This window comes from Macrotis lagotis, chromosome 1 (assembly GCF_037893015.1).
Source record: "Macrotis lagotis isolate mMagLag1 chromosome 1, bilby.v1.9.chrom.fasta, whole genome shotgun sequence".
NCBI classification, from domain to species: domain Eukaryota; kingdom Metazoa; phylum Chordata; class Mammalia; order Peramelemorphia; family Peramelidae; genus Macrotis; species Macrotis lagotis.
The window spans coordinates 400554376-400576981 of record NC_133658.1 but is presented as its reverse complement, the minus strand read 5'-3'; the positions used below and the strand labels follow the sequence as shown (position 1 = coordinate 400576981).

Here is a 22606-nt window from a genome sequence, read left to right as displayed (position 1 = left end):
ATGATGTATTTTCTAGCCCTCTCTCCATGTTGATCCCCCTCCTGGGTACATTTCAAACTGTCATTGTTACCATAAGGTGTCTGCATCTGAATCCAATACTCCACTTGTAGTTTGATCAAGAGCAAAAAGCATTGGAATGATCCATTGTTTCCCTTGTCTTATAAAATATTCAGTAATGACTTGTAATGTTTTTCCAAAATGGCATGAACTTTTCTGTTTGTCTGTCATGTCTCACTGTTGGCTTACAGTGCTCCTCTCACCCCACCCAATATTCAGTTGCCTTGACAGTGGGTCCCTTGGGAATATGCTAGTTCTTTTGGTCGTTAAAGTAAATGCATTTCCCCTTGGGGAGTTTGTTACTCCCATTGTCTCTGCTATAGTCAGGTGTTGATCCTCATCTATTTTTCTTTATTTTCATATTTTATTATTTTTTTTTATTTAAACAATTGGTATTAAGTGACTTACTCAGGTTCACACAACTAGTAATCTTCACCTATTTTTAATCTCAGAAAGTAGGAGTTAGTGGTTCCCATTTGGTGTGCCTATTGTCTCTCTGTGTTCACTGACCAGAGATGGCTGTGCCCCAGGTAGGTCTGTATGTGCTGTGCTGTTACCTTGGCATCAGCCCTCCTGGGCATTCCAGGCACTGGATCTCTGCTTTCCCAGCAGGTCCCCCACTCCTCTCAGTTGGGATATTTGTATGTGTGTAGGGGGTAGGTGGGGGAAGGGGCAGGGAAAGCAGACAATCCTATTTGAAATCTCAAAGGTAGATAGAACCTAATGAACAAGATAAATTTGTCCCAAACCAGGTATGGATTATTGTGAGTTATCCTTGGTTTGGGACTGTCTCCAGCTCTTTCCTGTCCTTTTAAATTAATATGAGTAATTGAAAATAAATTCTGTTCCATAAGCACTGTTATTCAGATTAGCTTTCACCTTTAATAGCAGTGACGTAGGAGGCAGTATGATACAGTGCTCTGGTGTCAGAGGACCTGGGTTCAAATCCCACCTCTGATACTTGCTACCAGTGTGACCTTGAACAATTCCTTAATATAATAGTAATAATAATAATGAAAATAGTGATAAATAACTAATATTTGTATTAGTGCCCACTTGCCAGTGACTATGCTAAGTACTTTATAAATAATCACTCATTTACTCCTTATAATAACCCTGGGAAGTAGATACTGTTATCATCCCCATTTTAAAGACAAAACTAAGACAAAAACTTAAGGTGACTTACCTGTCCAGGGGTTATTCAACTAATAAATATCTAAAGCTATATTTGAGCCTCTTACGGTCCCTTCCAGCTCTAAAGCTATGCTTCTGCTTAAAAAAAAATTATCTTTTAAAAATTATATCTTCATTTATCTGAAAAATAGTAATACATTGAGCATACTATATAGTCTTTTCTCTTACAGGGTGTTGCAACTCTGTCCCTTTCTTTCCATTCACCTTGGTCTCTGGGCTGGGGTTCCCATGTTGTGAGGTTGATCTTAAGGCTGACTTTCCTTGAATTTTGTTGGTCTCATATTCTCCCCTAATGGCCAGCCTGGCTAGGGCATTACCTGACCTGACATGATATCACCAGGTACAGATGCTGAGGATGATGGTGACGACCTGCTCTTGTCCTATGTGAAGGAGTTCTGGTGGTTTCCACACATGTGGAGTCATATGCAGCCCCACCTTTTCCACAACCAGTCTGTACTGGCTGAGCAGATGGCCCTCAACAAGAAATTCGCTGTCGTGAGTAAGACCCCTTCTCTGGGCTGGGGTATATTCTGACCCACCCCCTATCCCTGTCCCCCCCCTCACCCTGCTCCTCGATACCCTACCCAGGGCAAGGACTCACTTGCCAAGGGAGACAAAGGAAAGCAAAGGTGGCCTTTGTTCATAGTTAAGTTGAAGAAGGAAGGGTTGTACTCCTTTAATGGTGAGAGATGAGTTCAAGAGAGTATGTGACTAGTTATTAAAATTAATGAATAGATTGCTGAATGAGCTCCATAGGAGAGAGTATATGGGATCAGAGGTACTTCCTGGGGGAGGTGGAACTTGGAAAAGGGGCAGATTTTGATCTTTTTCTTTTCTTGGGAAGGAGAAAGGAAAGAAAATAGATCTGTTTTAGATTTAATAGATTATTCAAATAAATTAGATAGACAATTACAGGTGTTTATATGCAAAATACCCAAAAGAGTTTCATTATTTCTTTTGTCCTCAATGGGTTATGTTTCATTAGTGGGGGAGGAGAGGCCTGGGGAAAGGTATTCATTTTTCATGTTGTGTATCTGCCCCATATCTACCAGACATTTAAATGGGCAGGACCTGAATCATCTTGTATGTCCAGAGGTCCACATCCATCTCTTTCTCACCTAGGATTGGTTGGACTAAGAGCCTTGAGGGCTGGGCAGACAATGTGAGGCCCAAGGGAACCTGGGCAGAGTTGGCAGAGGATTAGTAATTGCGCCATCCCTCACTCCCCCTCCCCTACAAGGGCCCCTTGCTCTTCTGCCTCATTAGCTGTCCATTGAAACAGACTCTACTGCTCTCACCCTGCTTCCAGTTTCAGATGACCAATTTAAAGTAATCCCCTGGGTTTGCACTCTTTCTGAATGCTGCCACCAGAAACCTTTTCAGTATCCTCTGGAAGCTCTTTGAGATTAGTGTTGGGCAAGGAGGAGAGACAATGATGGTTTAGAACTCCAGGGAAGAGGTTCCCTAGAAACTGTAGCTCAGGGCCAGACCTAGAGCATTCCAGTATGAAGGCCTCTGCACAGCCTGGGGCAGGGGGAGGGATAGTGGACCCCCTCAATGTGTGAGTGTGTCTATGTGTATGAATGTAATAATAACAGAGAGGTTTGGTAGCCCTCCAGTCTTGGTTGATGGGACACACTGAATATTTTAAATGGTATCATATGGAACATATAATATCAAGGATAGCTTTCTGCATGAGATGTCCCTGAGCTGAGACAAAGTGGAGGAGAGGACAGTGATATGGCCAGTTGAAGAGGGCTACAGTCAGAAGTTTGACCTGGGGTTTGACTGGAACTTTTTGGGAGGAAGTGATTGAAGGAACTGATGTGGGAGGGGGCTTGAACCTTGTATGAGGAGAGACTATTATAAGACTCTTGAAATTAGGAGCTGAGCTCTCAACCCAGTTGTGAGGTAGGACATAGAATTTGACCCAGGAAACTGTGTCTGCTTCAGATCTTAAGCCAAACCAGTTTTCCACAACTCAAGGAAAGACTTTCCCCCAACTCAGGAACATTCCTTAGGATAAGCAGAGAGATACATTAGAAAAACCCCTGGTTCTCGAGACCAAGGACCTGTGTTCAATCCTACTTCTTATGTCTACTACCTCTGTGACCTTGGGCAGGACACTTAACTATAAAATAAAGAGGATGGCTTTTGAAGTTCGTTCTGTCTCTAATTTATGACTATATTCTGTGTCCTCAACTTGGGAGAAACCTGTCAGCTTCAATGTTTTTAGTCTGTCACTACTAAGAGTCTTGGTCAACCCCTTGGTAGAGGGGGAAACTGAGGCCTTCAGGGAGAGGGTCTTCCTGGTGACATGTGCTCACTGCCCTCCCTCACACTGCCCCTGTTTGTAGGAGCATGGGATCCCCACTGACATGGGCTATGCTGTGGCCCCCCACCACTCTGGTGTATACCCTGTCCACATGCAACTTTATGAGGCTTGGAAGCAGGTGTGGGACATCCAGGTGACCAGCACAGAGGAGTATCCCCACCTGAAGCCTGCCCGTTACCGCCGAGGCTTCATTCACAATGGGATCATGGTAGGTTATGAGGATTGTCTGCTTCCTTCCACTGCTCACTGGGAAGCAGGTGAGACTTCTCAATGGGTGGATCTGTCTAGAGTCTGCGGGAACTTTCCTGCTTCTTTACTCTTATCCTATAATTCTTTTCTAGGCTGTCAGTGGTTATGAGCCCATTTACTGGGCCTAGACCACTTAGGGAGCTTCCCTGGAGTGGGTGGTGCTGGGGCATCTGCTATTTCTGCCACTTCATCCCTGGACACTGCTAGCCTAGATGCTCTGGCTGTTCAGTGGAGGTCGGTGCTTGGTCACTCCCACTGGGAAGGTGGTTGCCTTCTTGGGTTTATGGGAAAACCCTCCACTGCTGACTTGACATGACCCAGTCTGAAGACTTGGGGTTTTTATGGGATAGAGGTCATCTAGTTGAACTGTGCCTCAAAACTTTTCCCTTGTTAGTAAGTTGGCAATTCCTTTTCCTCCCCCTCCTTTTCTCCTAGGTCCTCCCCCGGCAGACCTGTGGCCTCTTCACCCACACCATATTCTACAATGAATACCCCGGAGGCTCCAGCGAACTGGATAAAATCATCAATGGGGGAGAGCTCTTCCTCACTGTGCTGCTCAATCCTGTGAGTGCCGATCTTCTTTATGCCCGATGGGGCCCTTGACAGCCTCAGTACTGTTTGAGGGCAAAGTAAAGGGGTCTTGTGGGCACCAACATGGGGTGGACTGAGTGTTGTATATTAAGAGTGGGGAGACAGGAGATCAAAATTCTAGTTCTATCTTGCCTGGAGGGGTTCAGTTAACTTCTCTGATCCCTAAATTCCTTATCCTTAACATAAAATACTATAGATAATAGTAATACTCACCTTAAAAAATGAAACAACCAGAACTGAGATTTATAGGTGTAGGAAATTCCAATTTGTGATCTCCCTCCACCAGAGCAGAGCTTCAGCAATCCCTTTGTAGCTCCTTTGGCTCTGAGACACTAAGGAGTTTGCTCAGGGCTGCCCAGCTGGGATGTGTCAGAGGTGGAATTTTGGCCTCCAGATGCCAAGGCTAGCTAGCTCTATTCACTGAACCTCTCAAGTCTTGCCTTCTAAAAAAATACTAAAGCTAATGTTATAACATATGAGAGAGTGTGCGTGCACACACACACACACACACACACACCCCTCTCTTTCTATTTAACTTGTCTAACTGTTTCACTCATTTCACCATTTGGTTGAAATATACTGTTTTGAACTCGTGTGTGTGTGTGTGTGTGTGTGTGTGTGTGTGTGTATGTGCACACATATCTATTACATGCATTTCTGTATGTATAGTGGTACATACAAGTACATGTGTAAACATGCATGCTTATGTATAAATGCACTTGAGTATGTTGTGAGGATATATATGTGTATATGTGCATGTGTATGTATGTATGTGCATTAGTATAGATATAAAATGTATGAACCATAAATGTATTTTTGCTTTAATGAATAATTATATATTCCCTGTTCAGCAGTCTTACCCATTGGAAATTTAGCTTTGTCTTTTCTGCTTCAATGACTAGCATACAGTGGTCATTTAATAAATGCTTCTTGACTGACTTGTAAAAGGTATAGCTCAATGCCAGCATATCTAGGACTCTTTCTAGGCAGTATAATCTTTAGTTGTAGACAGAGCTAGAGATCTTAAGAGTAAAGAATTTCAAAAGAATTCAAATTCAGATTCAAAAGGAATTTCAGAGAACCTAGAACCTCAGAACTGGAATGGATCTGAGAGAGCATTGTTATTACTTTTACTATTTCCCCTTGTAAAATATTGAGTATATCAAAATATTATAAATGGTAAATTTTTACTTAAAAAATTGTTGCTTTATTTTGCCCCCAAATTTGGTTGACTATCCACTTCCTCTCATTATACCAGAAATATTTCTATTCACCAGCTCTTTCCTGGTCAACACTTAAGAATTTCATAAATGTATTTGAAGTCCAAGAATGGTTATTTTTAATTTAAAAATCCAGACCTCCCTCTTTTGCCCAGGCTGGAAATGTAAGACACAATCACCCTCTGATTGGCATGGGAGCTTCCATCTGCTGCTTTTCCAACTTGCCCTGGTTTGCCCCTTTCTTAGTCAAGCCTGGTGGCAGCCCCACTCTTACAAGAGCCCACCACATCACTGCTGAATTGAATGAGAACCCCTTATGAGCATGAATCCTCAGGGCACCTCAACTTTCTAGCTCAAGAGAAGCATCAGCCTCAGCCTTCTGGGTTGCAGGGATTGTGGGGTGAGCCACTGTGCTTGTCTCCAAGAACATGCTGTACTATTCTTAGTTTGTGAAATGCTTATCTATTCCAGTACCCTGAATTTTAGAATTAGAGGGGAAATGACTCACCCACTGTCAACCAGCTCATGAGTTATTTGTGTCTGGCACCCTGGAATGGGAGGGGTCTTACCCTTTTCACTGAGAAATGCTTTGCTCAGCCTGCCTTCTCTCCCTTTCATAGATCAGCATTTTCATGACCCACCTGTCCAACTATGGGAATGATCGTCTGGGATTATATACCTTCAAACACTTGGTGCGCTTCCTTCACTCTTGGACCAACCTGAAGCTGCAGACGCTGCCACCAGTCCAGCTGGCTCAACGATACTTTCAGATCTTTTCTGAGGAGAAGGACCCCCTGTGGCAGGTAGGGATGCAAGCTCATGTCCCAGGCTAGGGCTTTGTATGAGTGGGAGAGTTACAGGACAACCAGGGCATCCCCAGGGGGTGTTGGAAATCTAAGCTCCAGGCTTCATTACCCACAGCCAAAGCCAGAATGTATATTCCCTGAATGAGTACTTGTAAAGATCAGTGATAGTCTCTTGGTACGCACAGTTAGGATTTGGGGGTGAAAGGAGGAGAAAAATTCACTGATATAAAGGAAGGGAACAAACTAACTGCTGCAAGTATAGAGCTGGGTTTCTTAAACTGGGATCTGTGAACTGACAGAATGTATGTATATTATCTGGCCCCCCATTCTACCCTAACAAAGCAGGGACCCTCCTCAAAGCTCCAGGATAGAGGTGCCTGTGTTCACCACAGACCAGAATACAGGCCAGGAGAGCAGACAGAACCTCTCACAAGACCTTGAAGGAATTGAGGTCCTTGTGGGGGGTGTCCCAATAATACTCAAGAGTATATGTGTATAGAAATTATATATCCTATATTAATGTAATACTAACATTCTCTTTAACTTTCAATTTAATTGATTTCCATTATAATCTTATTTATTTTACACATTCAAAAGCATTATTCTGAGGAGTTCCATAGGCTTTATCAGAATATGTGTGTGTGTATATGTACACTTAACAGTCATTATTTTGAAAATTTTGTGTCTTTTATAAAATATAAAACTTTCAATGTGATCTGTTTTCATTACAGGCTTATGTATTTTATGCATTTATAAGCATTTTTCTGAGAAGGGACCCATGGGCCTCATTAGACTCTCAAAGTGATCCATGGCACACAAAAACCCTTGGTCAGGTATAGGTGGGGTAGATGGAACAAAACATTGAGTTTTGTCCCACTCTATGATGTTTGTGCTTTGAAGGATCCTTGTGAGGACAAGCGGCACAAAGACATCTGGTCAAAGGAGAAAACGTGTGACCGGTTCCCCAAACTCTTAATCATTGGACCCCAAAAAACAGGTATGGATCTTGCTTGTGCCCCTGAAGCCCTGCTGGCTTGGCTGATGCTCCCTGTGTTCCTGAGACTACCATGATAGGATCCAGGACTGCTCTGCATCTCAGTTTGAATGAAACTGGCACTGCTCCACCTGAATAACTTCTCTGGCCACTATGTATGTACGGAGCACTGAGCTAAGCTCTGGGGAGAGGTGCCTGCCCTCGTGGAGATTACCATCTCAGAGGGAAAAAGACCAACTCAGACAACTAGAATGTGCAGTGTTACATGCTACTTGCATCAGACAAGTGCAAGTAAAGTACTGTGGGAGGCTCAAGGAAGAAGGATCAGGAAAGGCATTCTGGAGAAAGTGATATTTGAGTTGGGCTTTAACTAGAAGAACCAACCAGACATGTTAATTGAGACAAAAATTTTTACTTTGAAATAAAAATTTTTATCATCTTCTCATTTTCTTTATGGTTAAAAAAAAAAGTGAATTGACCTTTTGAGGTTTTCTTAAATTCCCAGTCCCTCTAACATTAAAGGATAAGTTAAAATTTCACAGGAAAAGGGAAAAGAAAAGCTCTACAGATAGAGGCACTTTGAGAGCCTAGCCCCGAGGCAGGAAATGAGTTGGCTTGTTCAAGAGATGTTTTCTCTGGGTTATAGAGTTTGTGGAGTGTGGGTCATATAACTAAGACTGGAAAATAATATGTGCCAGATTACAGAGACCTTTGAATACCAAGGGAAGACATTGAGCTTTATTTGGGGGACAATTGGAACCACTGAAGATTTTTGAGACTAGATGATTGCTGGAAAGTCTCCTTATCCCTCATCTCTTGGGAAAGAAAGAAATCTTTGGGAGGACTTGATGCCCTCTGAGTGACCAGCTCAGACTAATTCCCTGGAGGTATTCTTAGGGCATTGTTTCTTCTCAAATTCTGGAAGTTTTCCTTCTAGCATAATTCACTGGGGCCACTCCTCTGTGTGTAGTTATGAGAAAGAGTATAGATTCATGAGGAAGAAACTAGTCTAGACTCTGTGACCTTGTTTTTTGCTTTAAACTTTTGGATAACTGTATTGCAAAATAATTGGTCTTCTTTGTAATCTTATGTATTTTATTTTATGCTTTTAAAAGCATTACTTTGAGAAGACATCAGACATCAAACTGGAGAGACTAAAAAAAAAGAACAAAACAGAAAACTCTTTTGGTCTAGACTAACTCTAATTTGCTTGTATGAGCAAACCATGATCTAGATGGAAGTGATTTGTTCCAGATCATACTCTTATGGTGGAGAGGAAACAGGAACATGGGTCCCCTAAGCCCTGTTCCCCTCCCTAGTAGGGTATCCTCCCTTCAGTGCACTCCTGCCCAGGTCTGTGTGGCTTACCCTCCCTCTCCTCTATTCTGCAGGCACCACAGCCCTTTATCTGTTCCTGGGAATGCACCCCGACCTGAGCAGTAACTACCCAAGCCCAGAGACCTTCGAGGAGATCCAGTTTTTCAATGGCCAAAATTACCACAAAGGCATAGACTGGTGAGTGGGGCTTTCCATCCTCATGCGCCAGCCTGGGCCATTGGATCGGAAGCTCTGCATTGGTGTCAGGAAGCATCTGGATGCTGTTTACTCCCTGATGGTATTCAAGCTGTAGAAAAAGAGGGGGCAGAATTCAGACAAGCTTTAAAGAGATAGAGGGCCCTGTCCTCTGGAGACCAAGGAGGAATGCTTAGGTCTCCAGAACTAAAGCAGTTCTGACTGGCAAGAGAAGCAGTGATGTCTAGAACACCTGCTTGGGCCAATATAGTAATTGGGCAAAAAAAATTCTTTCCCCAAGTGCTAATTTCTGAGGCCTTCTAGATATTTTCTTTGGTTAGTATACTTGGGACCATCAGGTAAAGAAAGTAATGGAAATTTCCATGGCAAGAGAAGGCAGAGTCATAAGTAATACATTCAGAGATGACTTTAGGTCTTATCAAACAAGGTTTCTTTACTTCTTAATCATTTCCTACTTGGCCTCTCTCTGAACTGCCTCCAGACCATGAGGGAGGGGGAGAAATCTCCCCCCCCCACCCCCACCGAGTTCTGACCTCCAAACTTCAGGCCAGAGGTGAGATACCCCAATCATTTAAAATTCTTAAAATCCTGCTTCTCCAACCTCCCCCCAAAAGGAATGGATTGGGAAGCACAGGTGGTGGGATGTCCGTCAAACTCCCACCTCATCTCTGCAGGAGCAAATGTTACCCAAATCTCATTCTCCAGAAAGCGCTATAAACCACCCATGCCCCTCTTGGTGCTGCCAGTGGGCCCTGGTCCTTCTGGGCCTGCTCTTCTTCTTCTTGCCCAGCTGGCATCTCTCTCTGGATTCTGAACAGGTACATGGAGTTCTTCCCCATCCCATCCAACACCACTTCTGACTTCTACTTTGAGAAAAGCGCCAACTACTTTGACTCTGAGGTGGCTCCCCAGCGGGCAGCTGCCTTATTACCCAAAGCCAAAATCCTCACCATCCTCATAGACCCAGCAGACAGAGCCTATTCTTGGTATCAGGTGAGCTGGGCATCGGGGGTTGCCACCTCCTGGGGAGGAGTGTCAGAAGGGCTTCTCTGAGAGTCTGGTCACTGCGTCTTTTGAGTTATTTTACTTTGAGTGGGGTTGGCGTCATTTTCCAACGACTGCTTCCTGCCTAGGGTTTAAAGTGGGCAGGAGGACTTCCTGCCTCCTCTTCACCCTCTGTGCCTACTGGTTAGAATGTGATCTCTCCCCAGGAGGAAGTAGTGGTTAGTTTGGGTTTTTTTCCTCAGCTGATGGGGGTGATTCAGGTCCTGGGCATTACTAAACTGAGTCTCTTGCTCCCCCCACAGCATCAGCGAGCCCACGATGACCCAGTTGCCCTGAAGTACACCTTCCATGAAGTGATCACAGCAGGGCCTAATGCCTCCCCGAAGCTGCGGGCACTTCAGAATCGCTGCCTTGTTCCTGGCTGGTATGCCACTCACATTGAGCACTGGCTTAGTGCTTACCATGCCAACCAGGTACCCATCACCCCCCCCCCCCCCCCCACAGATCCCTCTAGCATCCCTCTGGGACTGGAGGGTTGGTTTTCACATAAGTGAGGTCATTCAAATAGGCTTATCAGGACAGTCCCCAAATACTTCCCCTTTATATGTCACTGTATTTCTACCAACAGAGATTTATGCCTTTGGCTTTTTGATTTCTTATTGAAAGGGGAGCCCCAGGTCACACACTGATGATTGTCTTTGAGCAGTGGAAGAGCAGATGATTTTGGAAGTGCCAATGATTTTGGAAGTGCCTGAGCATTATTATCCCCCTTCCCTCCATCCTGGTTGACTTTCCAAATAGATATCTTAGACTCCATAAATCCAAAACAGAGCTCATTATCTTTCCCCCTAAATTCATCTCCTTCCCTCTTACTACAGAGTCCCTCAGGCTCGCCACCCAGAGTCATCCTGGACGCTTCACTTTCCCTCATCCCCTTAGCCACCTTGTTGCCGAGACCTACTGACTTCATACTTGCAGTTTCTTTGGAACCCGTCCCTTTCTCCGACACCACCACCACTCTAGAGTAGGCTCTTATCACCTCACACTTGGATTATTGCAATAATCTGCCTTAAGTCTTTCTAATCCATCCTCTATTCAGCCACTAGCATGATTTACCTAAAATGTCACCTCCTGCCCTGCACAAACTCGATACAGTGGCTTCCTCTAAGTCCAGCTAAAATACTGCCTTCTACAAGAAGCCTTTCCCAACTCCTCTTAATTTTAGTTCCTTCCCTCTTTTATTTTTTAAATTTATTCTGAATATAGATTTCTTTATATGTTGTTTGTTTGCATACTGGATCTGCTATTAGATTGTAAGCTCCTTGAGGACAGATTTTTCTTTTGTATCCCAGTGCTTAGGACATAGAGGCATTCATGTTTACCAGTTGAAAGATTTTTAGCCCAGCATCAGAAAACCCACAGTGATCAGTTGTTCTAAAGTATATACCTAGGAGGAATCACTTCCTGAGCATTTGCCCTTAGTTGTCTCCTGCCATCACTAGGGACCAGAGCTTTATAGAATGGATTATAGAAAAGACTCAGGGAAGTACAGGAGAGTTTACAGGGGAGGGGGGGAGGAAAGATAAGCTTCGCTGTTTTCCAATTTGGGCAACTGTGCTGAACCTTTGCTTCCTCTTTCTTTGTCTTATAAAGCTCAGTGGATAGAACTTTGGGCCTGAAGTTAGGAATATCTAAATTCAAATCCAGCCTCAGACACTCCCTAGTTGGGTGGCTCTGGGCTGGTCACTTAATTGCAGTCTTCTACTCTAAAACAGGAATAATAGCAGCCCCTATCTCCCAGAGTGGTTGTGAGCACGATCAAATGACCTAATATTTGTAAAACTCTTAAATGCTTATCCCCTTCCCTTATTACCCTGATTTTCCTCCTTTTGTTTTCCCCAACACCCATGTCCCATCCCTACAATGTCCTCATGCAATCTTACCATTATTTTGGTGTATTTTCCCCTCAAAGAGGGTGGATAGCCAGCTCCTGGGGGTGCCTCTGTTCCTTGCTGAACCATCAGCTTCCCTCCAATGTTTCATAGCTGTACAGAGAAGTACAGAAAACTACCAGCTCATTGTGTGCCCTTGGTTGTTCCTCTCTAAGGGACTGGACGCCTGGCCGAAAAATGTTTCTTATCCTGAACAAGCAAAGGTATGAACTCACCTGTGTCTGCCTTCCTAAAACGTCCTGCAGAACACCAACCCTCTCAACTTTGCTCATTGGCTGAGAATTAGAGAATCGTTCGGTCTCAGAGTGGAGAAGGAAATCTCAGAGGGCATCTAATCCAGTTTATATCTTAGTTAGTACTGCCAGTGTGGCCAACTTGCTGGAAGACCTGGGTTCCAATCCTGCCTCAGATACTTAATAACTTTCTGACCCTGGCCAAGTCATTCGACCTTCGTTTCTTCATATATAATGTGAAGGGGTTTAACTTGATGGCTTCCAGCTCTAAATAATAATAGCTAAGATTTATGTAGTACTTTAAGATTTATCAAGTACATTGCAAACATTATGTCATTTGATCCTCATAACAGCCTTGGGAGGTAAGTGTTGTTATTATTATTATTGTTATTATTATTATTATTATCCTTGTTTTACAGCTGAGGAATCTGAGGCAGAAGTTAAATGACTTCTTGGTCACACAGCTAGTTTCTAAGGCTGAGCTAGGACTCAGACTTTACCACCTAGCTGCCTCTTTTTGATAGGGAGCAATGACCTCTACAGAATTTCTGTAGTTTCTTTTCAAGTTGTCAAGGCTTTACCATTTAGCTAAGCAAAATATGGCTAATCCCTGTTTTACATGACAGCCCGCCAAATTTTTAAAGAAAGCTTTTGTATTCCTCTTGAGTCTTCTCCTACATCAAATATTTATTCCTGGTTCCTTCAGCAAACGCTACCATTATATAATTTCATATATATCCCCACTTATCTTGGTCTCTGTGCTCTGTGAAGTTGGAAAGCACCCAAGCTGTTTGTTTTTTTTCTGTTTTTTAGAAATGAAAATTTTTTTTCAGTTCCAAATACCCTCTTTTCATCCCCATCTCTAACCAATTGAGAAGGCAAGACATGTGATATCCATTATTCACATGAAGTCATACAAAGCATAGCCAGAATGGCCCCAGCTTAAAGATGAGTCTAATGAAACTGTCCATTTGGAAGAAAGTTAGCTATTAGCCTCAAAAATCAGTTTGGTTTTGAAGGTTTGCAGCCAGTACCCACAAGCTGGTCACACTGGCAGATTTTGGGTAGGGAGGGAATAGGGGTAGGACTGGATCATATAACATTCCCCGTACTACTCTTCCAGATCCTGGTGTTGGATGGCAAACTGCTCCGGACTGAACCTGCCAAAGTGATGGATACTGTTCAGAAGTTCCTCGGGGTGACCAACATTATTGATTACCATAGAACTCTGGTGTGAGTGTTGTCCTAATCTCAAAGCCTAAGGACCCTTCTGACCTCCCTCCCTTGTCTGCTATGCTTTGATATCAGAAGTATATCCTCAAGCTCTGGAGTCAGAAGCTGAATCCCACTGGTCTCTTTAGGATAGACAATGTCCCTTGTGTACCAAGATGCATAACTTTTTCCTTGATAGAAGAGTCAACATTCGGAAACAAACACAATAGCCTAATGTTTGATGAATCAAAAGATCCTAGCTACCAGAGCAAAAGCTAACTATTTGGGAATTCTTCCTGGGGGAAAAATTGAAATCAGTCTGGCAGAAACTGGGTATAAACCAACATCTCATACTATAAACCACAGTAAGCTCCTTTGCAGGAGCCTATGGATGGAAAAAAAAGACTCATCACATCTGGTTTCACATTTACTGGGGTTCATCTTTTCTTATATGTATGTCGTTAAATGTAGTAAAGCAAGTTGCAGAAATTTCAGTTGTTGAAACCAGAACATCTGGATTTTGGTTGTGCCACTGACTCACACATCTGTAAAATGAGAGGTTGATGAGAGGATTCCTAACGTTCTTCCAGCTCTAATGTTCTCTGATCCCAGATCTGTTCAGCTTATGTTGAGGAAAAAGTGCCATTTGTCCTTATATCACTTTTATTTCTCAATATATTCCTTTCTTCCTTTTATCCAACTCAAAGTGCCATCTCTTTTTAACAAAGAATAAAAAGAGGTGGATGGGGGAGAAAATCCAGTTCAGAAAGCTAATCAGCACATTGATGAAGTGTTCTGTATCCATTGTTGCTCCATCTCCTCAAAGATCCCATCAGTTTTATATAAAAGAAAAACCACAGTTATCAGCCTAGTACTCCTCTTTATTTTTTTACTTTTTCTTCCATTTTTGATTTAAATGGAAATTTCTTTAAATATTCTTTCCTTTTAGTAATCTTTTTTTTTTTTTTGGAGGACAGTTGATGCCTGTTTTTTCTTTTTTTTTAAATATTATTTTTCCAATTACATGTAACAATAGTTTATAACAATTGTTTTTTTTACAAGGTTTTGTGTTTCACATTTTTCTCACTTCCTTCCCTCTCCTCTTACCCTGACAGAAATTGATCCAAAACAGATTATATACATGTATAACTCTGTTAAACATAAGTACATATTGGGGCGGCTAGGTGGCACAGTGGATAGAGCACCGGCCCTGGAGTCAGGAGTACCTGAGTTCAAATCTGGCCTCAGACACTTAATAATTTCCTAGCTGTGTGGCCTTGGGCAAGCCACTTAACCCCATTTGCCTTGCAAAAACCTAAAAAAAACCCCAAAAAAACCCATTAGTACATATTAATCATGCTGTGAAAGAAGAATCAAATTGAAACCTGAAAAAATCCATTGGAATGAAAAAAACATAAGACAACTTTCAAAAATTAAAGATAGGGGCGGCTAGGTGGCACAGTGGATAAAGCACCGGCCTTGGAGTCAGGAGTACCTGGGTTCAAATCCGGTCTCAGACACTTAATAATTACCTAGCTGTGTGGCCTTTGGCAAGCCACTTAACCCCATTTGCCTTGCAAAAACCTTAAAAAAAAAAAAATTAAAGATACTAAGCTTTGGTCTGCATTTAAACTTCACTGCTCCTTTCTTCTCTGAACATAGATGGTATTTTCCATCAAAACTTTTTTAACATTTGAATTATTTTGCTTAAATAATAAAATTACAAAAATTATTTTTAAAATAAAATTATTTCAAAGAATTCAATCATTACATTTTTTTTTTGTCCAGGACATTATATTTTATTTATTTAGTTTCCAACTTCATTTAGTGGTAGTTTTCAACAATCATTTTTCTGCAAGTTTTGAGTTTTACATTTTTTTCCCTTCCCCTGATAGAAAGCAATCTAATATAGGCTGTTCATGTATAATCATACTAAACATAGATCCATATTAATCATGTTGTGAAAGAAGAATCAAATCAAAACAGAAAAAATTAGAAAAAACATAATACCTAAGACAACTTTTCAAAATTGAAGATAGTAAACTTTGATCTTCATTTAAACTCCATAGTTCCTTCTCTACACATGGATGATATTTTCCATCACCAAGTCTTTTAGAACTGTCTTTGATTTTTGTGCTGCTGAGTTGAACAAATCCATTATAGTTATCATCGCTCAACCTTGCTGCCAGGGTGTATGGCGTCTTTCTGGTTCTGCTCATTTCACTCATCATTAGCTCATGCCAATCTTTTCCAGGCTATTCTGAAGTTCTGTCCCTCATGATTTCTTATAGAACAATAGTGTTCCATCACATTCAACCACTCCTTAGTTGATAGGTGCCCATTCTTTCTCTATAGTTTTGACCCATCCCTAAAGTTATAATTTGTAAACCTTCTAGGTATAGTATTCTCTTCTATGCTTAGATGTTGATGATAGTTGCTCACATTTTGGTAGCATTTCAAGGTCAACAGGATTTTCCTGTGAGGTCAGTAGAACAATTCTCATTTTACAGATGTCGAAACTGAAACACAGAAAGTCAAATACCTTGTCCAAGATTCACAACTAGTAAAAGTGTATCCCCAGCCTTTTTACTTCCAAGTCCAGTGCTTATCCCATGACTTCACCACAGACTGCCCCTGGTTTATCTCTGTAATGTTAAAGTGCTCTGTCTGAGTCTAGGGACCTATGTTTGAATTGTACTCTATAAAGGAAAATATCTATCTCATCAGGAAGATATGTTGGGTGGAATTAATGTATTTTCTCTCACTGCAGGTATGATACAAAAAAAGGATTCTGGTGCCAGCTGCTTGAAGGAGGGAAAACCAAGTGCTTGGGCAAAAGCAAAGGCAGGAAGTACCCAGAAATGGATTTGGATGTGAGTGGCTACAGCTGCCCCAAATTGATGATGTGGAGGGTGATGGTATAGCTAAGTTAATTCAGATCATAGGGACTTTAGGGAAGGACATCAGGCCTTCTTATTGGAAAATCTTTTTGGAATTTCTTGGAGATTATATTTATCCAGAAATATTAGTATAGAAAGAAAAACTATGCCACTTTATGGCACCAAACATACCCTTTGCTCTTCTGCCTCTTGGTGCTCTGTCATGCTAATATGCCTGGGATACCCTCCCTTTCCCCTTTGCTTTTAGTATCGTTGCTCATCTACTGAAGCCCAATTCTTTGCCTCTTGTTTTGTCAACCTTTCCCTCAGGTTTCCCCTGTTCCCACTATGAGTGATGGTCTTTTACTTGGACCTCACATAGAAGCACTTTATTCTGTTCCTCTCTAACAAATTTTTCATGTAATTAACACTTAGGAAGTCTTTTCAGTGACAGATACTACCCTAAGCTTTGGGTATGAGATAAGAACAATCGAGAACTTGCATTCTTAGGGGGAAGAAAATGCATAAGGAGGGGCTGGAGGTTAAAAAGTGGGGTTATGAAGCTAGGTATGGTTTTTCAAATGTTTGGTGATGGGGTGAGTTGGCCTAGGACAAAATAAAATAAAAGCCCATGTGCCTAATACAGGTTCTAGGGTAGAGCCTGATTTCCAGTGGGAAGAAGAAGGGGACCACAGTATGGGCAGAGTTCAAGTTGACTTGCTTTGGACATGGCCAGGACTGTGGAAATAGCAGACCCTGAAACATCACATAGATTTTAGCTATCATCAGTGTTGTTATCATCATCATTATCATCATCATCATCATCATATTATTATTATTATTATTAATTTCCATCCTACTAGACTAGAAATTCTTGAGTATAAGCAGGGATCATATATTTTAAGTTTTATACCTTATTGAGTGACAGCAACAGTTGTTCTTTGCATATTTTTCATTGTTGTTGAGTCATTTCAGTCATGTATGACTCTTGATGACCCCATTTAGGGTTTTGTTGGTAGATATATACTGGAGTGGTTTGCCATTTCCTTCTCTAGCTCATTTTACAATCTGAGGAACAAACAGGGTTGCCCAAGGTCATACAGCTATTAAGTGTCTAAGGCTGTATTTGAGCTCATGAAGATGAGTCTTCACCTATTGCTCTATCCATTACACCACCTGCCTGCCCAAGACCTGGGTTTGGTTTCTACCCCTTATACAGATTGGCTTTGGGACTGTGGAAATCACTTAAGCTCTCAGAACTTCAAGCTCTTCTCTAAGACTAAACTGTAGAACAGATACAGATCGACTTTGTGAAGCAAGTTTTCCTATTAGGAGTTTCATAGTATACCAATGAAGTCACAGACCTAGTGGTTCAGGAGATTTGTTGTTGCTCACTTGACCCCCTGGACTGTTCATGTAAGCTTTTTTTTTTTTTTTTTTTAAGATTTTTGCAAGGCAAATGGGATTAAGTGGCTTGCCCAAGGCCAAACAGTCATGGAGCTTTTTTGACCAGGATACTGGAGTGGTTTGCCTTTTCCTTCTCCTGGATGTCTTTTTTTTTTCAGAAGAGAACTGAGGCAAATAGGGCTTAAGTAACATGCTCAGGCTCCCCTAGCTGGCTCAGAAATGATCCGAGACCACATTTGACCTCATATCTTCCTGACTCCAGTCAGGTTCCCTATCCACAGCTGCCCCTCAGAACTGCATAGTATCACTTTGAAAGAAATAATGTATTATTATGAGTGTTAATAGAGCATAATATACTGAAGGGAATGGGGTGAATAAAGGGAGGAAGAGGTGAGTTCTGAGCAGGCCCCTGACACTTTGACTTCCCTTTCTTGTTATAGTCACGCGCCTTCCTAAGAGACTATTACCGGGACCATAACATCGAACTTTCTAAGCTGCTGTATAAAATGGGCCAGACGTTGCCCACCTGGCTGCGGGAGGATCTCCAGAATACTAGGTAGCTGCTGCCACTACCGTGACCAGAGTGAGCATTCATGATGGCAGGCAGCTCCCAGCCTCACACTGAGCCACCCTTGGGGTGTGGAACCCAGCCCAGAACTGCCAAGCATTTCTGAGCAATACCCCACCAAGACCTGACCTGGGAACGGGAAGAAGAGCCGAAGAGAGCTCCAGAGCCTGCCCCAGCCAAGGCCCCCAAGCAGGCGCGTGGCCCCAAGCACTTCCCCAGGTTTAAGGTCACTTCCAGCGTGTGTGTGTGATGCCACTGCCTTGGAAGAGGCTGCCTCTCACTGTGCCCTGGGTAGGGCACTCCCTCAGTATTAATCAATGTGTTTCCCACCGGCCGGACAGTGAGGGGGTGGGGTGGGGCAGGAAGGACCATTCCCCAAAAGGCCCTTCAGAGAGAGAGGTCTGGTACTCAACCAGTTACCAGGCCGGACTTGTGTCTGATGGCCTCCAGAGAGCTCTGGAGCCCATCTGATCAATACCTTCCCCTCTCTGTCCTTAAAACCTCTTCGGTACCTGCAGTATCTACCCAGTCCCTGGGGATCTTTCCAGGGGATGTTTTTAACTCCTCCATCCTAACATCCTGACTCCCAGGACCAGGTCCTGGAGTCAACATTGTCCCAGAATACTCACCCTAACCTCCTGCCCCATATCCTTTCCATATCATCAGATATGACTACGTGGTGTTTTCTGTGGTAAAAGACTGAGGTGACCCCAGGGTCCAGTTACCAGAACCCATTCCAGTGTACATAAAATGTCCCCCCCCCAGTCCCAAGCAAAGGCTATGGGCGGTGAAGATGGTGCCTACAGCCCGGTACCTCTGCCTCCAGGCCTGCTATAAGCAGGCTGAGGCTTCCCAGAGAACCTTCTAAAACCTCTCAAATACTAAAAAGCTGAAGTATTTTAATATTTTGGTTTTTGTTTCTTGGTGCCAGAGTTTGTACCCTGATTACTGGGGCTACACTGTGTTATTTTATATAAACTCTCTCTGTATCTCTTCCCTTCCCTCATCTGTCTCTTGCCTCCCCTCCCTTTTTTTCTTTCTAGTTCTCTTCACCTTCTTTTGTGGGGTTTGTTTTAATCCAGCCAGATGCCATAATCAGAGTGGCAGGGCATCTGATTGGCGGGGTCAGAAAGGTGGCATTTACTTCCAGGAGCTCTAATCAAGGATGCCACCCTTTCTCACCCTGAGGCTGTTTGATTTTTATCTCCTGCAGGCAGCAGATAAAATCAAGGAGGAATAGCTCCTCTATTATCCTGCAGTTATATCAGAAATGAGAGATGAAGAAACAGGCCTGACTTGTACCCCAGGGCCCACTTGTACCCCAAGGCTGGTGTTTTCAGGGATCTGGTGTCCTGATGTGTCTGGCTTTGTTACCCTCAGGTTCCTTTTGCACCTGGGGAGGTCTTGTGACTGAGTAAATTGCCTGAGGGCTTAACTACAGAGAGAACATGGAAGGGGTTGGGTAAGGATGACCATTCCAAAGTCTGGAACCCCTCTGTTTTTGACAGCCCCTTAGTTCTTCCCTGTTCTTTTGGGTTTACCTGTGTTCAAGGTCATGAGACCCTGGCAGTAGCACCATTTTATTGAAGACTGGAAGAGGAGACACGTATGGGACCAACATGAATGTATTGGGGTGGGGTGGGGAAGAAGGTGCCCTTGGATAAGCATGAGAGCCCCAGGCCTCTGTGACTGAGCATCTGCTGGCAGAAACAGGACTCTCCACATTGGGGATACTCTAGTTAAGCATCCCTGATCACCTGGCCCAGCCGTGAAGCCATGGAGCCTCTTTGGAAACGGGAGAGTGACGTAAGTTTAAATTGATAAAGCAAACCAGAGACCCAAGGTTCCTGTGTGAGCTCTTTACTTCTGGGGCTGTCGGAGCCCACATTTTTGGTGTGGGGCCCTGTGGGAGATCAGGTCAATGTATCTCCTCTGGATCAGACTCCCAGGTGAGTCTCAGAGCCCTCTCCTACTACAACAGTAGTTACCTGGAAGGGAGGGCCTAGAATGACAGTGTGTTTCCTGAGAGTAGGAGAGAATTCACCAGTGACTTCTGCCTTGAGAAGGGTCGTGTTAGAGGTCCTGCATCTGGGGCATGTGGTGGGAGATGAAATAAAACAGGCAATAGTTGCTTCAATCCAAGCCTCTAACCTGGATGGTGAGAAGCCAGGAAGCACAAGACAAAGCAAAGGTACTTTCTCTGGGAGAACTAGAGAGTGGATAGAAGGAATGATTAGAGTGGGCTTTAGTACAATCCAGTTCTTCAGGACAGGAATGAAGATGAGTTGAAGGAATAGGGAACTTAGAAATGTGAACTACTTGAGTCAAAATTGTTTTTACCAAAACTCCTGTGGAAACTGGAAAAGTTTGGCAAAAAAAAAAAAGCCTGGAAGCTAACACCATATACACCATAATAAGTTCTAAATGGATAATTGAGAAAAAGGAAAAGGGCAAGAGTACTAAACCAAGCACACTCTACAGTAGGCATTTACATAGACAGTGCTAGAGGGCCAAGAGTAGGCCAGAATGAATGGTCAGGGTGCTGGTTTATCTGTTTAAGGCAGAGGGAGTGGGAGTGATAGGATTGGATAAAGGAGGGGCTGAATTGCCTCAGTAGGTATCTTGTCCAACTGAGTTGTAAGGGCTGGAAGACCACACCTGCTATCAATAACTCCAATGAGGTCTTTAAGATTGGCCTTACACAGAAACTAAGTGAAGTCAGAAGTGGTATTTATTATAATCTGGCTCTGGGCTGACTAGGAAAGAATGAGAATGATGAGGCAATGCAACTTCTGGAGCCTGAGGGTTTCCTTACTGGTGTTCCCAAGTGTTGTGTTTGGACCACTGTAGGACCCTGTCTATGGTGTGGCCAACAATTGTTGACAGGACAGCCACAGCTGCAACTGCGCAGACTCTCTGACCCTTTCCCTGTGCTCTTGAGTGAGTCTGTGTCAGAATCCAAGGGACCCTGACATAGAAGAACTTCTTTGCCTGGATCCAAATCTTTCTGATCAATGGAGGTAACATGATGAAATAGGAGGATTTTATACTGGATGTCTGGGAAACCACTAATAAAGTACTCCTGATGAAACTTCCCCTTCCCCTAAGGCACAGTGTCAGGTTCTAGGAAATGCCCCCCCCCCGGGGGGGTCTGGAAGAAGGGGGAGGTGGCCAAAGATGGTGGGTCATCTGCAGTCAAGTTTTCTCTTTAATGGAAACCTGACCATGTAACAAGTCCAGATGTTGGCCAAAGGAATGATGATGATTAGGGTAAGATGGAATAGGGTTGAAAGACTGATCCTAGTTTGGAGATCTGTGAAACCAGAGATGAGCCAATCTTGTTCAAAAGTCCAAGATAGAATGAGATTCTCACTCAGTACCAAATTGTTTGGATAATTACAGCTTTGTAATATAGTTTGAGATCTGGTACTACTCGGCCCCCTTCTTTCCAATTTTTGGGGATATTTTGATATTTTTGATTGATTCCCTTGATATTCTTGACCTTTTTTATAATGGGATCCTCTAAAAACATACCTACCCCATCTCTTTCCTTAACTTGGTGCTAGAGTGGGATTTACCTAGGATCCACAATTGCTTTCTTAATGGGCAAACAGAACACTATAAAAATGGATGGATGATGGAGAAATCTTGGGTCCCTGAGTCTGGTAAGAGTCTTGCCAATAACAGGTATATTGGTATCTTTTTCAACTGGAAGTCTGGGTTGAACTATTAGGGGCAAGTTTATAGACACAACTGTTTGACTTGTCCAGATGTTTTATATATATTGCTCTGGGTCAGGAAGGAAGCCCATATAGTGGATCTTTCAGGCTCACTTTTTTTTTTTTGGTAATTTAATATTTTATTTTTTTATCCCAATTATATGTAAAAACAATTTTAACATTATTTTTTCAAATTTTGAGTTCCAAATTCTTTACCTCCCTTTCTCCCCATTGAGAAGGCAAGCAGTTTGACATAGGTTATACATGTGTAGTCCTGCAAAATAAATTTCTATGCTATGAAAGAAAATACAGACAACCCCCCCCCCAAGAAAAATAAAGAAAAAGTATCTTCGATCTGAATTCAGAGTCTTAGCAGTTCTTTTTCTGGAGATGGTCAGTATCTTTTATTATAAGTTCTTCAGAATTGTCTTAAACTGTTGTGTTGCTGAGAATAGCTAAGTTATTCATAGATTATCATACCATACGGCTGTTACTGTGTACAGTGTTCTCCCTGTTATGCTCATTTCATTTTGCATCAGTTCTTGTAAGTCTTCCCAGGATTTTCTCAGAGCAACTTGCTCATCATTTCTTAAGGCATAATAGTACACCATCACAATCACATATAACAATTTGCTGAACCATTCCCAATTGG

The 22606-nt window shown here is 42.7% G+C and overlaps 1 protein-coding gene across 4 annotated transcripts in view; it reads left to right on the top strand.

The window, feature by feature from the left end:
• The window catches only part of NDST1 (N-deacetylase and N-sulfotransferase 1), a 59733-nt gene extending 37419 nt beyond the window's left edge, over positions 1–22314 (top strand). For 3 of the 4 annotated variants that reach the window (XM_074212605.1, XM_074212607.1, XM_074212606.1), the window contains 12 exons: positions 1592–1746; positions 3609–3794; positions 4271–4399; positions 6267–6449; positions 7353–7449; positions 8838–8961; positions 9798–9972; positions 10287–10457; positions 12092–12139; positions 13293–13402; positions 16152–16254; positions 18108–22314. In XM_074212605.1, coding sequence (XP_074068706.1) covers positions 1592–1746; positions 3609–3794; positions 4271–4399; positions 6267–6449; positions 7353–7449; positions 8838–8961; positions 9798–9972; positions 10287–10457; positions 12092–12139; positions 13293–13402; positions 16152–16254; positions 18108–18227 — 1601 coding nt within the window. In that variant the 3' untranslated portion in view covers positions 18228–22314. The remainder of the gene's footprint in view (positions 1–1591; positions 1747–3608; positions 3795–4270; positions 4400–6266; positions 6450–7352; positions 7450–8837; positions 8962–9797; positions 9973–10286; positions 10458–12091; positions 12140–13292; positions 13403–16151; positions 16255–18107) is intronic. The other variant, XM_074212608.1, reaches the window with a different exon arrangement.
• The last annotated feature ends 292 nt before the right edge of the window (positions 22315–22606 follow it).